Source organism: Mustela erminea, chromosome 1, assembly GCF_009829155.1.
Source record: "Mustela erminea isolate mMusErm1 chromosome 1, mMusErm1.Pri, whole genome shotgun sequence".
In the NCBI taxonomy this organism is placed as follows: domain Eukaryota; kingdom Metazoa; phylum Chordata; class Mammalia; order Carnivora; family Mustelidae; genus Mustela; species Mustela erminea.
Window position 1 is genome coordinate 80,718,962 of NC_045614.1, and position 18,437 is coordinate 80,737,398.

General features: G+C 38.0%; 1 protein-coding gene across 3 annotated transcripts in view; it reads right to left on the reverse strand.

Annotated features, from left to right (window-relative positions):
- The window catches only part of UBE2E2 (ubiquitin conjugating enzyme E2 E2), a 380,761-nt gene that overhangs the window by 83,361 nt on the left and 278,963 nt on the right, over positions 1 to 18,437 (reverse strand). For all 3 annotated transcript variants that reach the window (XM_032330531.1, XM_032330614.1, XM_032330687.1), the window contains one exon: positions 189 to 321. In XM_032330531.1, the coding sequence (XP_032186422.1) occupies positions 189 to 321 (133 nt within the window). The remainder of the gene's footprint in view (positions 1 to 188; positions 322 to 18,437) is intronic.

Genomic DNA, 18,437 nt, shown 5'->3' on the forward strand with positions numbered 1-18,437 from the left:
GATGGGGTAGGGAAATAGCCTGTAATTTTTTACATTCTGTTTTCTTTCATATATAATTAGCCCTGGGAAGTTGTCTATGTTAACAGAAGAGACATGCATTCCTAGATATGTATATTTAAGAATATGTATATGTATATACATATACAACAATACATATTGCTAAAAATGGATGAATACTTCATACTGACCTTAGGGGGTTTAAACGGATAGTCTGGTGAAAAGGTAATGTCAAGAAAGAACACCCCTCCTTCATAGACAGATCCTGGGGGTCCCAATATAGTTGACCTCCATTCATAAATGTTGTCTCCTTTGGGTCCAGCACTGAAATAAGACATACAAATCAAATGTGCTTAGAAATTATGTAAACCCTGGAACTTAAAAAATTCTATTTATGGTAACAATAAATTGAGCAATTCCACAAAAACATAACAAATAGGGTAATTCTATATGATGATTCATTTGTCAATATCATCAACACTCTATAAAGAAAAGATGCTGGTATTACTTAATAAAACAGAACCAGGAAGATTCTGTTTTGCCATTCACAACCCTATACCTATTGAACAAAAGATTCCTAGGACCAAAGACCAGAGGTAAAAGCACAAATATTTAATAAAGCATGAAATTATTTGTGAGATCCTGAAAAGATGATATAGTCATAGGGTGAAAGGACACATTTTTGAAGACAGAAAGGTCATTAGAGAAGAAAAAAAGTTGGATAAAAAGTAATCTAATTCCTTTGTTAACAACTGAGAATACAAATGAGGCTCATGGAGATCAGTAAATGTTCATCATCCATAAAGCTCAGCTCAAGTATCATATCCCATCTCAAGTTTCCTCTTTTCTCTCTTTCTAGTCACAGAATCTCTGCCCCCTCAATCCCCATGTGTCACAAATAGTGTGGTCTATAGAAAACAAAATGTATCATTTCATTTTATAACCATGTTTTTAATTAAAAGTTGTTTTTAGAGTAAGATCTATGCCCAGTGTGGGGCCTGAACTCACAACCCCAAGATCAAGAATCACACGCTCTACCAACTGAGCCGGCCAGGTGTCCCTATAACTGTTTTTAAAGTGTTTACTTTTCTGTCCCTCCCTAGAAGGTCCCTGAGGAACAGATTTCTGCTTTGTCTTAGGGCCTAGTAAGTACATGTTTGATGACGAAGGATTAATAGGAAAGCAAGTGAAGCCACATGACTACTAGTAGTAAACATCTGTCCCTGAGTCTCAGACAAACTCACTGAGGAAATAAGGCCCACATGCGTCAAATGAATTATAATCTCCCTAGTGAACAGAAGGGCAAAATGAGATATAATTTAGCTTTTCAGTGTTCTTTTTGTTACATCAAGCTAATACCTGCATCTAATAGCCATAAATTCCCCTCACACCCTGTAGCAAAGTGGGCAACCCTTTGGAGAAGATTTTATTGTCAACAAAAATTTAGCTACTATTCTTTCTTATTTTGAAATTAGTTTATATCCATAAAACTTCATTGTTAAGCAGTATATCAAAAAAACATGCATCTTAACTAAGTTGGGATATATCCTGGGAACGTAAGGATAATTTAATAATAGAAAATTATTAATGTGGGGTGCCTGGGTGGCTCAGTGGGTTAAAGCCTCTGCCTTCGGCTCAGGTCATGATCCCAGGGTCCTGGGATTGAGCCCCGCATCGGGCTCTCTGCTGAGTTGAGAGCCTGCTTCCTCCTCTATCTCTGCCTGCCTCTCTGCCTGCTTGTGATCTCTTGTCTGTCAAATAAATAAATAATCTTTTAAAAAATTATTAATGTAACTTACCTAAGAGATTAAAATTGAAAAAAATGGGTAATCTCAATGGTTGCAGGAAAAGCACTCAATAGGCTTAATAATATTAGCTATTCATGATTAAAAAAAAAACTTTTAGCAAAACTAGAATAGATGTCAACTCCTTTAACCTGATAAATAGCATCCACTAAAAACCTCACAGCAACTAACATATTCAGTGACAAAATATCAAAAGCATACCCTTTAAAACTGAGGAACAATATAAGGATGCCCACTATATCTATTTCTAATCATTACTGCACTAGAGATCATATTCATCAAGGTATGAAAGACACAACAAGGAAGGAAAAAGCAAAAGGCATATAGTTTGGAATGGAAAAAATAAAACTGTGGGCATCTGCAGTATCTATGTACACAGAAAAATCTATATATAATTTAAGAATCTTAGTAAAAGAGTTTACAAAGTGGCTAGATTAAGATCAATATGAAATATCCACTGCATTTCAACACACCAACAAAATTAGAAAATATATTTTAAATATCTTTTATAGTAGTATTAAAAATAACAAAGAACCCCTATGAATAAATTTCATAGAGATTTTAATGGAGGAAATTATAAAACTTATTGAAATGAAAAGAGAATTAAATAAATGGAGGGAGATACCAAGTTTATGAGTAGAGAGACCGAGCATCCTACAAATGTCAATTTCCCCCCCAAACTGATCCAATGCAATTCCAATAAAAAGTCTAACAGTTATTTAAAAAAATGAAACTTGAGGGCGCCTGGGTGGCTCAGTGGATTAAGCCGCTGCCTTCGGCTCAGGTCATGATCTCAGGATCCTGGGATCGAGTCCCGCATCGGGCTCTCTGCTCAGCAGGGAGCCTGCTTCCCTCTATCTCCCTCTCTGCCTGCCTCTCCATCTGCTTGTGATCTCTCTCTGTCAAATAAATAAATAAAATCTTTAAAAAAAAAAATGAAACTTGACAACTTGATTCTAAAATGTGTTTGGAAACTCAAAGAAATCCTTCAAACGTTTCCACACACTTACAGGAATCTGATCTATGTCAGAAATAATGGGGCCAAGAAAACAGTTTTTACATTATGGCAAATAGCGAAACTGGATTTCTATGTCAATAGACAAAGCTTTATTGTGGATGGATTAAGCAGCCAATGCAAAAGTCAGAAGTTTTAGAGGTTGCCTAAAGAGACTGACAAGCCACAAACTGAGAAAAGGTATTTGGAGCACATAAAACTGACCAAATTCTAGTGTCCAGAGCATACAAATTTCTATGAATCAATAAAAAAGATTACCAATCCTTTAGAAAAGATATAAATGGGCATTTTGAGAAAGAAGAAACATGAATGGCCAATGAGGGGTAGGAAAAATATCCAATTGCATTAAATCAGGGAAATGAAATTTAAAATTATAGTTTAATATTATTTTACACAATGTCCAGGCAAAGATAAATGTGTGACAAGACCAAGTGCTGATGAGGATGTGGAAAAACAAGTTATACGTTGCTTAAGAGTGTTCAGTCACTTTGGATAAGAATGTGGACTTACCTAGTTAAGTTGAATCTATACACTCCTATATTATAACATTTCAATTACATTCCTATGTAAATACCCCAGAGAAATGTTTACATATGTGTACTAGAAGACATATACAAGGATGTTCATGGAAACACTACTTTTAATAGCAAAATTGGAAACAACACAAATGTCCACCGACAGAAAAAGGAATAAACTCACCCAAAGGAATACAACACAACAGTGAAAACATATTGATAAGCATGGATAAATCTTAAAAAGTGTCATATTGAATAAAAAAGAAAGTCTAAAGAATTATATACAGTATAATACTATTTTCACCAAGTTTAAAAACAAGAAAAAAAATATATTGAGGACACAAACATATGTCCATAGGAACATATGTCCCCATGCAAGAAAATTAATGAGAACAAAGCTCCAGTGAGTAGTTTCCTGGGAAGAAGCAGATAGTGGAGGAGTAGCATACAGGAGCTTCAATAGTTCTGGTGATGCTCTACTTTTCAGTATGTATGGTGGATTCAGGAGTTACCAGTTTTATTATACATCTCATAACTTACTTATGTGTTAGATATGTTCTTACATATGGGCCAAGTTTTCCTATTAAGAACAAGTATGCCCCAAAAGTCTACTAGGATGCTATACGAGGAAAGCAAGTTGCAGCATATGTATGGTGTGATCTTATTTATAAACTAGAAATATAAAATTTTATATTATTTATGTATATATATCTATGTCAAAGTCTGAAGAAATGAACTGGAAAGACAGGCCTAAATTCATGACAGTGGTTGTGCAGGGAACAGGAGGAAAGAGGCGCAGGGTGATGGGATACCTCTAAAGATGGGGAACGAAGAAGAATTTGGTTTTATCCCTCATTTTGATTTCTCTTATTTAAAAAGGATGAAGTAAAAAAGAAAAAATAAAATCACAATTAGCCAAGTTTATTGCAAAGTGCTGAAATATAACGAGAAGCAGGGAAAGGGGCCAGAGTGTAACATTCCTGACCCATGTTCCTCTTCTCCTGAAGTTGACAGTGAGGTACAGACAGAATATATTCAAGCCAGATGACAATAAAGCTTTGGCAACAACAGCCCCGTGTTGCCAGACGAGCTCACTCATTCAGATGAATAATATACATGGTGACACCCTGAGCTATAATTAGACCCAATATGAATAGATAAGTTTATCAGAAGGAAGAACTTAAAAGTAGAGTAAATTATAGGTTTGTAGTTACAACATTATTTCAAGGTAGATGAAGAAATTTAGTTTAAAAAATTCACACAGAGAGAACACAGGTGTGAAACAGTGTGTGTAGGCATGTTTCCCAAATACCAAGAAATAATTTCTCTGAGTCACTTTGAGAAATTTTAAGATGACCTTCCAAGAATGGTCATCACATAGTTATATAATTTAGGTTAACTGAGAAGTCACCAAATAGTGCCACCGGAAAGGACTCAGAAGTAGAAGTGAAGTGATATCTCAACAAAAGCAGGCAATGCCTATGAATTATTTATTTTCAATTAGCACTCGTTTTAAATTTTATTTGGCTCTCAGTGAGAATATCATATTTTATTAGTTCTCTTAAGTCAGTCAGCTATCTATACAGTTATCAACAATGGATTAAATAACGCAGCTAACATTATCACTCTGAGTTGGTTTATACTGTCCAAATATGTCTTCTAAAAAAGACTAGTAGTAACAAACTATCTTAAACACAGATTGGTGTTTTTTGACCTTTTTTAAAAGATTATTTATTTGACAGAGAGAGAGATACACACACACACAGTGAGAGAGGGAACACAAGTGGGGGAGTGGGAGAGGGAGAAACAGGCTCCCCATTGAGCAGGGACCCCAAGGTGGGGCTTGATCCCAGGACTCTGGGATCATGACCTGAGCCGAAGGCAGACGCTTAACAACTGAGCCATCTTAGTCATCTGAGATGAGGTATCTCATGTGCCCCCAGGCTGGTGTTTTAAAATGCATCTAGGGGCACCTGGATGGCTTAGTCAGTAAGCATCTGCCTTTGGCTCAGGTCATGGTCCCGGGGTCCTGGGATCGAGCCCCACATCGGGCTCCCTGCTCAGTGGGGAGCTTGCTTCTCCCTCTCCCACTCCTCCTGCTTGTGTTCCTCTCTCGCTGTGCCTCTATCAAATAAATAAATAAAATCTTAAAAAAAAATAAAATGTATCTAAAACTTATAATACTTCTCCAATATATACAGATTAAATCTTATCATCTTAGAAGTGTCATGTCTACAGCACCTGCAGTCCCAACGCTTATAGCAGTGGTTCCTGAACTACACAGCCCTTTGTTCCACTTCCATTTTGATATGTTCCAGTTGAGAAATTCTGGAATAAAAGTACAGAACTGTGTTGTACAATATGGTGGCCACGTAGCTACTGAACACTTGAAATGTGGCTACTTATTCAGATATGCTGTAACTGTAAAATATATACCAAATTTCAATGATAATGCAAAGGAAAATAAAATACATCACTACTTTTTGTTAATGACATTTTGAAATAATAATATTTGAGACACACTGGACTAAAAATATATTAAAAGTAACCACCTTTTTTTTTTTAATTTTAAAAATATTTTATTTGACAGAGAGACACAGCAAGAGCAGGAACACAAGCAGGGGGAGAGGGAGAGGGAGAAGCAGGCTTCCCACCAAGCAGGGAGCCTGATGCAGGGGCTCAATCCCAGGACCCTAGGACCCTGACCCGAGCCGAAGGCAGACGCTTAATGGACTGAGCCACCTAGGCACCCCGAATTTTTGTTTTTTAATGTGCCTCCTAGAAAATTCAAAATTACACATGTGGCTCATATTGTAGTTCTATTCGACAATACTGTTCTAGAGCAGTGCTGTCTAATAAAACTTCCTGTGATAATGAAAATGTTTTAGTTCTTATCGTTATCCAGTAGGGTAAGCACTAGCCACACAAGGCCTTTAGGCACTTGAAATGGAGCTAGTGAGAATAAGGTTGTGGATTTTCAATTTCACTTGATTTTAATGAATTTAAATCTAAACAACTCCATGTGGCTAGTGGTCAATACAGATCTAAAGGCTCCAGTAGCCCATACTGACCAAATCAATCTTTTTTTAATATGTCAGAATTATTTGAATTTATATAAATCCATTTACATAAAACAGAAGAATGGGCTTTGATATACTTTGGACCAAAAAAGTGAGATGCTGAAGCTGCAGACAATTTAATATTTTTAACGATCACTTCCCTCTTAAGTTGACCAAATAAAAGTTAGTGCCATGGACACCTGCACTATATAGTTAGTGCCATAGACACCTGCACCATATAGACTATATGCACATAGTCATCACTATGATGACGAACATGACTGGACTCTAAGTTAGACTTCCTTTTCTGAATCCTAGTCCAACCATGTAAGGCCTGTAGAGCCCTGATGAATATGTAATCTCCCCGTATCATCTTTCAGTGCCTTAGTTTCCTCATCTACAAAATGAGGCAACTACAGCAAGAAACTTGTGTGGCAACAGAACTTTTAGTAGAGCTGTACTCCCAGACCTTGGAAAATGGGCCTGCAATGGCTCAAATAGTACTTTTCCAAATGTTAGCTGCTATTCTAGGTGTTATTATGCTTTGTGGATGATACAGAAGCTCATCAACACACTCACAAGATTAACTGCCTGGTGATTTTATAAGAAGGGTTTCAAGATCCCAGGACTAAAAAACAGGTTACTAAGCCTCAGACATTAATAATCATTATTACTACCACCATTATCACCATCATCATCCTGCAGTTTAATCTTAGGATATGTATGTAGATAGGGCAGAACTTTAGAAATCTTCAGAAATCAAAGCTGCCACTTCCAGGAAATTCAATTTTGCACTCAATGGAATGTTTATTTAACTTCAGGATTCTTAGGTATGAGGTTACTTAGCAATGTTTTCCCACTTGTAGCATTCTTAGTGATAAATACCCTTTAGTTTTATTTTCAGATTTTATTTTATTTTTTATTTTTTTAAAGATTTTATTTATCCATTTGAGAGAGAGACAGTGAGAGAGAGCATGAGTGAGGAGAAGGGCAGAGAGAGAAGCAGACTCCCCGAGGAGCTGGGAGCCTGATGCGAGACTCAATCCCGGGATTCCAGGATCATGATCTGAGCTGAAGGCAGTTGTCCAACCAACTGAGCCACCCAGGCATCCCTGTTTTTTTTTTTTTTTTTAAGATTTTATTTATTTATTTGACAAAGAGAGAGATCACAAGTAGGCAGAGAGACAGGCAGAGAGAGAGGGAGAAGCAGACTCCCCGCTGAGCAGAGAGGCCGATGCTGGGCTCTATCCCAGGACCCTGAGATCATGACCTGGGTTGAAGGTAGAGGCTTAACCCACTGAGCCACCCAGATGCCCCTTCAGATTTTACTTTTTAAAGAAGAAAGATGAACACAGCTAACAGAGTCATTTAAAAATAAAATATATTTAGATAAATCTATTAAAATGCAAATATCAGTTAGCAAATTACTAATTAGTTGAATAACCAAAGTTGCTCCTTGGAGGAATTCTGTTAGAGAATCAACCTTGTAAACTGTGTTCAGCGTTCTATCCTGTGGCCTACAGTGGATGACTCCTTCTACCATAAGAAATATTACTCACATTCAATAAAAATGCTGAAAAAGACTAAGCATTTACTGTATTTATTTAAGATCACAAGTTATTTTACATACATTGAATACTTTCAGTGTGCTGTGTCACAGATGTGACTCTAAGACCAAGAGTTTTTGGCTGTGCCTGCCACCTTTTCATTTAACATCGACTTGAGATAGAAAAAGAGTAAGGCAGCCCAGGCAATGTAGGGATCCTGGCTCCAAAGCACAAGAAACTTGCCTTTGTAGAATGTCTGATATGCCAACACTAACCTGAAATTGATGGGGACAGAATGGTGAAGAGAAGACAGTACAAGGGATTTCTTAGGAGCTCTGGAAATCTCTGCTTATACGTCAGATTCCACATAGCTGAATTCATCCCTTTCCGCGGTGAGCACAATGTTCACAGGCAAATGACATGCGCACATATCTCCAAAGTCCCTTTCAGAGTAAACAGCTGCAGAATATTGAGCTTCTTGCTTATAATACAATAATGTAGGTTTCTCTAATGTCAAACTGGAAGGAAAGAATAGTCCCATCACTTAAAAAAAATGAAAGCAAGGTCCAGACCAGTTACAGATAAAGATAATTGGAAAGGCGGCTAAAGAGGGGAAATACCACCGAACTGTATGAATGAAATGAGAAAAAACATGTGGAAGTGGGGGGATCCAAGGGGGAAATGTTTTCAGACTTTTCTCAAGGTCATGAGCTGACCTATTTGTTGCTAAATTCAATAGTGCCTTTTGTTTTCATTTTACTGAAACTGTAGCTTCTACTCCCTGATTCCTAAAAGCTCTCTTGCCCACATAGCTCTCCAAGAGTCTCTCTCTCTCCACTTTAGGGTAAGTTCTCCTAGGGGTTCTACCATCAGTTACCCTGTTTCTTCATCTTCATTCTAGATATCTCAATATCCACCTCTGACAATCAACCTAACAAAACTGATGGAACCTCTAACCAGGTGGGAAACTCAAGAGTTATCCTTGACTGTGCTTCCTTCCTCCTCTTCTTAATTTCCCAAAGCCGGTAGAACCTAGCTCTATAATCTGTTTATTGGCTGCATTAGCTCTCACTTAGACGATGGTACCAGCATGTGGTTTCCCTTCCTCCAGTCCTTCTTTCTTTCAATCCATCCACCAAACTGCGGATAGGGCAAGTTCCAGAATATCCTTTAAATGGGATCTTCTGTTTTCCTGCTTTCTCTGACTTCTTAATACCTTCAAGATCAGGCCCAAATTCCTTTGAAATATACAAAGTCTTTCAAAAAGATCTGGCTTCAGCTGACCTCTCTGGTCTCATCCCTTACCACTCACCCTTTCTCCAGCTCCATTTTCTAGTCATACTGGACCTACTTATAAAACTTTCAAGAGAGCTGGACTTTTTCCTGCCTCCTGGCTTTGGATAAGATGCTCTGTAAGTCTGACCATTTTATATGTCCTTTAGGCCTCAAGTTAGCTGTATTCTTCTTGGGTATATCTCCTTTACCCTCAAAGGCTAAATACTTCTTTGGAAGTGGTAACATCCTATGCAAACACAGCATTATAAAAAGTCACTTATGGGAACTTTAATACTTGGAAAAGAAGAAATCTTAAGAAAGAGCATTATCTGTGTCAAAGGAAAAAAAGGACTCATTCTGATAGTGAAAGAACATCCTCTATAGCTAAAAGGGTATTGAGTAAACAGGCCAGGATTATAGCTCTTGAGAGTTAAAATGAAAAATGGTATTTCATAAAGTTGTGAGGTTTCCTATATTTGTATGTGGTAATTTTTTTGGAAGACCAATGACACCAAAGTCCACCACATTTTAGGAGGTTAGGAACAGTAGTGGTGATAGAAAAGATCCACTTTGTACATACACTAAGCTCTAAGGAGAACTGAATGATTCATATTTTCTCCTTCATATATTTTTCTTTCTAGTTGTTAGCAGTCTGGTCCTTATTCTTTTTTTTTAAAGATTTTATTTATTTTACTTGACAGACAGAGATCACAAGCAGGCAGAGGCAAGCAGAGAGAGAGGAAGGGAAAGCAGGCTCCCTGCTGAGAAGAGAGCCCGATGCGGGGCTCGATCCCAGGACCCTGGGATCACGACCCGAGCTGAAGGCAGAGGCCTTAACCCACTGAGCCACCCAGGCACCCCTGGTCCTTATTCTTGAAGTATTCCAAGAAAAAATTATTTTTTTGTCAATGAGTACTTAATTAATGAGACGGATCTCTGTCCTCGATCATGCTTTCCAGATTTGAGATGTGAAGATTAAAAACAAAACAAAACACGATTTCAGTTGACCGTAGGTATCTTTTACCAAAACATACTTTACTTTTATTTACTTATTTTTAAAGATTTTATTGATTCATTTGAGAGAGAGACATAGACACACACAGATTTTATTGATTCATTTGAGAGAGAGACGTAGACACACACAAGCAAATGAGCAGAGGCAGAGGCAGAGGGAGAAGCAGGCTCTCCACTGATTCAGGAGCCCAACGTGGGGCTTGATATCAGGACCCCAGGATCATGGCCTAAGCTGAAGGCAGATATTTAACCATCTGAGGCACCCAGGTGCCCCCCAAATCATACTCTAAAGTCATTATGGTCATATAATTTGTAATCTTTGTTAATAGTGTCAACAACTTAGCAGAGGTGAAGAAACTGGAGAAAAAGAGGTTTTTAAACAAAAAAATAATTACTACTTAATAATCACAATATTTCCTTTTCCCAGGGAAGGCAGTAGCTAGTAAGATAGCGTCCTTAGTGAGTAAAACTAGCCTTCTATAAGTTACTGAAGAACGACTCAGTGACTTGATGACACCTCAGACTTCTTGCTTCTTTCTATATTACGTGTATGGTGTGTGTGTGTGTGTGTGTGTGTGTGTGTATTTAATTTGTGCAATGTGAGATATATTGCAGTGAGTATACAATTTTGCAACAGACTTAAAATTTTAAGACACAACTATATGAAATAATGAGCCAGGAGAAACAGAAATTGGGAAGCAGGAAGGAAGACCACAGGGAAAAACTGCCAATGGTTCCTTTTTCTCCCAAGCTGCATCTTTATAAGACACATTCACTTATAAGGACAAAGACAGTTACAGTCAAAAAGAACCAAATCTTATTTTATATATATGGGTTGTTAGAAATAAGATTACAATTATAAAGACTCGGGAGACCATCTAGTTCAACTTCTTCATAACACAGAAGAAGCAGAAGCATTAGTACTGGACTGCAATTTTACTGAGTTAGACATCTGGCCATGAAATCAGTCAGAATTACTTAAAATACTGCTATAGGATTTTTAATCATTTAGTTAGCTGAAAGGACTCTAGAAATAAGTTAACGGAGTTATTCACAGCCTTTTTTTTTCCTTTTCAACAGACCCTCTTACAGAAAAAAGTACCTCCTTCAGCAGTGATTCTTAGCGTGTATTTTGTGTGTGTGTGTGGGGGGTGATAATTTGAAAAAATGTAAAAGCTCCTCTCCCACTGAAAGTCACGTCTACCAAAGCCTTCATTTCAAAAGTGATAAAATTAAGGTTCTACAAAGTGAAGTGCTTTGCTCAAGACCCCACCCATAGAAGAAAACCTGAGCCCTCTGATCCTACGGAGAGGATCTTAATTTGCTGTCAACTTAGATATGAAGACTCACCTAGAAAAACCATATAGTTACTATTATAATGAACTGCCCAGTGTAAGACAGGAGACCAGAGATCAACACTAACACCCAGGTTTTCTTTTTATCTTTTTATCCTGAGCATGTTTCAAGGATTAGATTCAAGGTTTGGTGAAAAGCCATTTTTATTTTAGCTACTCAATTTTTTTTTTTAAGCTTTTCAAACTGAAATACTGATCTTATGCTACTCTCTCCATTTCCTTATCAACGTTACAACTTCTTGCAACACTACTTTTGCTGTCCACCTCCCACCCTGATGCTTGTGCCTTTTCTCTATTCTGTGTAAGAGATGAAAGGTCAGAAGGTACTCAGGGTTTACAGAACTAGCCTCTCTTATCTGCAATGAAATAACAATTTTGGCATGTGAGTTATCCAATGTAGCAGGTAATGTTTCTTTATTATTTAAAAATTTCCCTCATACATGTGATAGGAAAGCTGTAGAACTTTAACATGTCTATTAATCTTATTTGCAGGTTAAATAAGCTTTTGACAGAGTGCAAGTCACTGTTGCCCTACAGAGTTCTGAGGAAGCCAAATCCTTCCCAATCTTTTAGTTCTCAAAAATGTTACTACTCACAGAGGACAGAATGTAAAGTTCCCTGGTATCATTCCACAAGCAGCTTTATTGTTTTCTAACATTTATAATACTGTATCAAAGTAAAAATTCCATTTGAAAGTTACCAGGGGGCAGATCTTAGCAGGAGCTAACTATTCTTAGACAGGATAGTTACTGTTTATCAGTTTATTTGTGTAGAGTTATTACCAAGTCAGTTTGTTTTCCAAGTAGATAAAATACCTCCAATATACTCAATACACTTTCCTTTGGCTGAGAACATCTTTTGGTTTTTGGACAGAAAAATGGTAAACAATAATTTCTTCATATGGCTAATTTAGTCCCCAAAATGTTGCCTGTGATATCCTGCATCTTCCTTTGTATCCCTGACATTGCTATCTGGCTCCAAGACCCACCATCATCGTTCTCTTCCAACAGGTCAACTATAAGGCCAATGGTAAAAGTAAACTTCGCACGAAGAAACACAATAAATGTTTGTTGAAAAATAATAAACAAACATCTTTAGTAAAACACTAGTCTATTAGTATAGCTTAATAGTAAAGACAGCTGGCTTCAGATCAAGACAGCCAGGGGTTCTGGCTCTGCCACTAACAGAGTGAATTAAAGCAAGTTATTTAGTTATCTCCTGTTACTTTTTTTGAAAAATGGCTCTCTCATAGAGTTGATGTGAGTAATAAATGAATTAATATATATAAACAGCTTAGAACAGTGCCTGGCCCACAGTAAAAGGTTATACAACTTATGTTCTTAACATTTTCAGGTAAGTGAAAAACTAGCAGGGCTGAATCAGGGTCCTGAAGCTCACCTCATCGTTTACTCCTCGACCCAAGGCATGGAAATAAGAAGGGTTTCTCTTTAGGGGGTCTAACTTCCCTCTCCTGTACCTGCTGTATGACACCTTGTATGCTAATGTCTCTCTCTGTCCCCCATATTCAATACAAAGCTCATGAAAGAAAGTGACAAGTAACTGCTGAGTCCCATCTTTCCTTGTTAAGAATTCAGTAAAGAATAACTTTAGTTTCACCTATTCCATCCTATAACAACATCTGAGACTGCACCAAGTCCAAATTCTCAGATCCTATATAATAGTGGCTTTGACATCTATGCTCTCATCTCTATGATAGAAGACACATCACCACTTCAACAAAAACAAATAACAAAATAGAGACCCCCCCACCATGTTCAGGAGAAGAAAAGCTAAATGTCAGCTGTAGAAGAAGGTGCTAGGTGGCAAAAACAGACCCTACTGTAAATAATAATCCGGCATTAAAAGACACTGACTGACTGTCAATAAAAGTTGGCATTTAGCGGACTTAATTCAAAATTTCCCTACGATTACTTCAGGAGATCAAGATCTCCACCAAGACCAAAATGCTGGCTATTGGGTGCGGAGACTTACTTTCAAGAGTTCCCCAGGGGCACCTGGGTGGCTCAGTGAGTTAAAGCCTCTGCCTTCAGCTCAGGTCACGATCCCGGGGTCCTGGGATGGAGCCCCGTATCGGACTCTCTGTTCTGCAGGGAGCCTGCTTCCTCCCCTCTCCCTCTCTGCTTGCTTCTCTGACTACTTGTGATTTCTCTCTCTCTGTCAAATAAAGAAAACCTTTAAAAAAAAAAAAAAGAGTTCCCCACCTTTTCCTTATTGCTTATTATGTGCAGAGCACTGTGCTATGATCAGCCCTGATCCCTAAGGGGCTTCATATCTGGGCAGCACTGGAGAAGGCAAGATAATGTGCTCCATGGTATTCATAATTAGGATGCTTCCGGAGCCCTGTAAAAAGAATGTTTTCATTTCCTGGTGGGTAGGTGTTCTTACACCAAAGCACTAGCAGGTCTCATTTCAGCAGTGACCTGAGAAGAAGAAACATCAGATTTACTCCAAGTAAGCATATGGTTTGAACATATCCCACACGTGGTGCTGACATGAACTGCACCTTCTCTAGGGAAAGGCTTCATAAAAAAGATGGCAATTAAACTGGGTTGGAAATATAAAGTAGATTTCAACATGGTACGGGAAGATGTGGCATAACAGGTTAAAGGCACCGCATGGAAAAAAGCAGAGTGGAGGAAAGTGATTTTCTTTTTTGGGAGAACAGCAAAGATGCCAGCTGACTGAGGTTAGATAATATAGGGCTTCAAATGCCATGACAGGAATTGGAAATATATTCTTGAGACCTACAGTTCTCAAATTTGTTCCTTCTAGGAGCTGCAGGGTTCCAGTGAGGTCTTTTGGGAAATCTAATCTCTCTGCTCCCTCCCTGAGTTTCAACTAGAAAAACTCCACTTTGTTTATACATACACACACACATATGTATATATTCAGCACATGATTTCATGAATAAAGGGAGTCCAGTGTTTTAAAAGAAAAGTTTGAACTGCTTCTGGAACTTAAACAGAAACAAAAACAAAACACCTGGGTCCCATCCCAGACTAATTCGATCAGAAATTAATGAGCACCTAGGACTGAGAACCACTAATTGGAGTCACTGAGGGCCTCAAGGTGCGGTCCAGAAAGCAAAAGCACTATGTAATCTTATAGAGTCAGAATTTACATTTTTTAAAAAAGATTTTTTTTTAAAATTTATTTGAGAGAGAGAGAGGGAGAGAAAGAGAGAGAGAATGTGTACACAAGTTGGGGGAGTGGCAGGGAGAGGGAGAAGCAGACTTCCTGAGGAGCAGGGAGCCTGATGTGGGGCTTGATCCAAGGACCTCAAGATCATGACCTGAGCTGAAGGTGGACACTTGACCGACTGAGCCTCTCAGGCACCACCAGAATCTACATTTCTGAGAAGATCTCCGGATGACTAGTATATACATTAAAGGTTGACAGGCATTGAAGGAAGGTTCTAAGTAGGGATCACACAATGAAATCCATGTGATATGATTTACTGGTCATCTTCTACATGTCAGATATGATGCTAGGTACTTTTTATACTTCTGTGAGCCTCAGTTTTCTTATCTGGAAAAGGAAACTTTTATTTACATTGTGGGGCTGTCATAAGAATTAAATATCCATAAAGTGTTATGGCAAAAAGCATTTTAAAAATGGTAGCTATTATCATTAACATATATTTCTTCAAATTATTGCCACTCTGCAAAATTATTGCTATATGAAACTAAGGCTCAAAGAAGGTCAATGGCTTGACAAAGGTTACACAGTAAGGGGTTGAACTAAATTTCAAACCTAGAACTATCTCATTCAAAAGCTTCTCTTCTTTCCCACACAATGCTCTGACATCAAGGCTCAGTGTAGACTGGAAGTGGGAGAGACGGAAGACAAGGCAGTACTGATGATATACTAACTGGTGCTAGCATTAGCGTCACACTTCTGTTTAAGAGATTGAATTGGCCAAAATTATAGACAAGTATGAATAAAAAGCAGATTTGAGTTATGTAAATCCTAATACCATGTAAACACTTAGCAGCTTAGTTAATATTTATATAATATTTAGTTAGTATTTAACAATATTTAATCTCTAGATAGGTTTATAGAGTTCACAAACCACTTTCATATGCATCATGGTCTTTAACCTTCACCACAATTATGCAAGATGGGATTATTATTCTAAAATGAGATCACTTCATTTTTTCCTCCTTAAACCCCTATTTAATATATAAACCTGGGTTTCCAAATCCCTTATAGTGGCTTTCATGTCAGACCTTGTGTTAAAAAAAAAAAAAAATCCAGATTTTCAGTGATATGCGTAGAGTTCATCTCCTATCCTTTTCCCCTTTAGACCATCATCAGAGGTCAGAAGATACACCGGTTTTTGGTCAAAGGAAATAAGAACAGGGCAGGCAGCATAGGTATATCTAGCTTGTTTGCTTCATTCGGCTCAACCGAATGAGCCACCCAGGCACCCTGCTACATCAATTTTCTACAGAAGCTATTATAACCTTTCTGATTTCAGCCATTGCCTTCTCTCTTTTTAAGCAAGTACTTGACTGAGCTCTCTGGGTTCTTGGCAGAAGTGCTGCCCCAACTGGAGGAGAGGTTTTTTTTAAAAAATTTTGTTTATTTATTTGAGAGAGAATAAGTGAGAGAGAGCATGAGAGAGGAGAAGGTCAGAGGGAGAAGCAGACTCCCCAAGGAGCTGGGAGCCCGATGCGGGACTCGATCCTGAAAGTCCGGGATCATGACCTGAGCCGAAGGCAGTCGCTCAACCAACTGAGCCACCCAGGTGCCCCTGGAGGAGAGTTTTTAAGAGATCAGCCCCACAAAACACCTCAGTAGAGATGAGAGAATAAGTAACCAAACAGAAGACTAAGAAGTTACTTCTTGGCTTTTGGTGTATTCATTAAATCTACTGAGATATGTCCCCTATTTCCCACATTCTTTGTACCAACATTTCTGAGGCATCCTTAAAAATCTACAAAATTCCTGATTCTATAGCTATAAAGATACATTTTTTTTTAAAAGATTTTATTTATTTATTTGACAGACAAAGATCACAAGTAGGCAGAGAGGCAGGCAGAGAGAGAGGAAGGGAAGCAGGCTCCCTGCTGAGCAGAGAGCCCGATGTGGGACTCGATCCCAGGTCCCTGAGATCATGACCTGAGCCGAAGGCAGCGGCTTAATCCACTGAGCCACCCAGGCGCCCTAGATACATGTTTTTAAAAGGGAAGCAAATGAAAGGCTCTAGAAACATTCTGTTCCTCACAATAATCACACAGGTGTAGCTATGACAGCACTTTTATTTTGCCTAGTTGTCTAGGAACAGCCCATTATGTCCTTGTTTTCATGAGAGATTTCTGCAGTCTGCCCTTGTAAAACATTTATAGAAGTGACTTCCCGCACTCAACTTAGTGATTTAATATTATACAAAGTTCATTAGTCATAGTATCTACATCATTTAAAAAAAAAAAAGATTTTATTTATCCACTTGACACAGAGAGCAGAAATAGGCAGAGGGAGAGGGAGAAGCAAGCTCTGTTGAGCAGGGAGCCCGATGTTGGGCTCGACCCCAGGACCCTGGGATCATGACCCCACCCGAAGGCAGCCGCTTAACCGAATGAGCCACCCAGGCACCCTGCTACATCAATTTTTTACAGAAGCTATTATAACCTTTCTGATTTCAGCCATTGCCTTCTCTCTTTTTGAGCAAAACAAACACAGATTTTATTGAAGATCTTCTATTTTAAGAACAACCCATTTGTAGTATCCGTAGTAATTCCTGTCAATGTAGAGTATCTTTGAGGGATTTAGTGGTTTTTGCTTTTGGCGGTGCTACAATGGTGGAAATACCTTAATACTGCCCATCCCCATCTTAGTGTCTGCTAATACACAGGGCTGTTGGAGGCCAAGCAGATTTAATTTACCCACTTCTCAGCTTGCATTAACCTTTGAATAATAATGCACAGCTGAGGCTGCTATAAGAAACAAACTGAGGAATGAATAATTAAAAACACCTCCTCAGCCTTGGAAAGACCAATTCCTAACCATTAGGGGAGGTTTAATTGTGACTACAGCATTAAAAAGGCTAATTGTATTCTTTATAAATTGAAACAAATGCTAAGGACATAGTGTGACTACAATATATGTAGTATATGAAAAGCAAAGCTCTGAAAGCACCCAGTAATCAATTCAAATGAAAAAAGTAAGAGTAGTCTGATTCTAAAGAAAAACAATTACTTCTAAAGATGGGCACTCTTATTGTCTACATATAGAAAAAACTGCTACTACTTATAAAAAGCTATTATACTTTGGATACAGGTGGACTGGCTGGAATAGCATTCATTCAAAGGGATAGAAATGTTAAAGCTGAAACAAAAGATTGAGAATAGAATAGATTACAGGAAATCCCTACCTTCTTTCAATCTGTCAAGTGGTTATGCCAGCTGGGATTCTTCTTTGCTTTTGATGGATTTCATTTTCCTTTGGGAACCGAAATCTAATGTAGCTGTCATATTTATGTGTTAAGATCACTAAACAGTTGTTGTTATTTTATGTATTTGCTAATAATTGTTAATATCTAATACAATTTTTAAACCAAAGACAACCCTCTTTATCTGAATAGCTGGAAACAATTATCTCTGTTACTAGACCTCCAGCAAAGGGCAGGACATCTCCTTAAATCAAGGAGGGCAGTTTCCTCCTATTACTGACTTTAAAACATGTATCTTTAATTCTTCAAATTGGGAAGTTTTTCTTGCACTTAATTATATTTTGCTAAATTTAAGGTCTTTTCCTTTACCTCTGTTCAAAAAACCATTATTGTTAGTGCCCTTCTCCTAATAACATTTCTATTACTGGGAATTAGGGAGA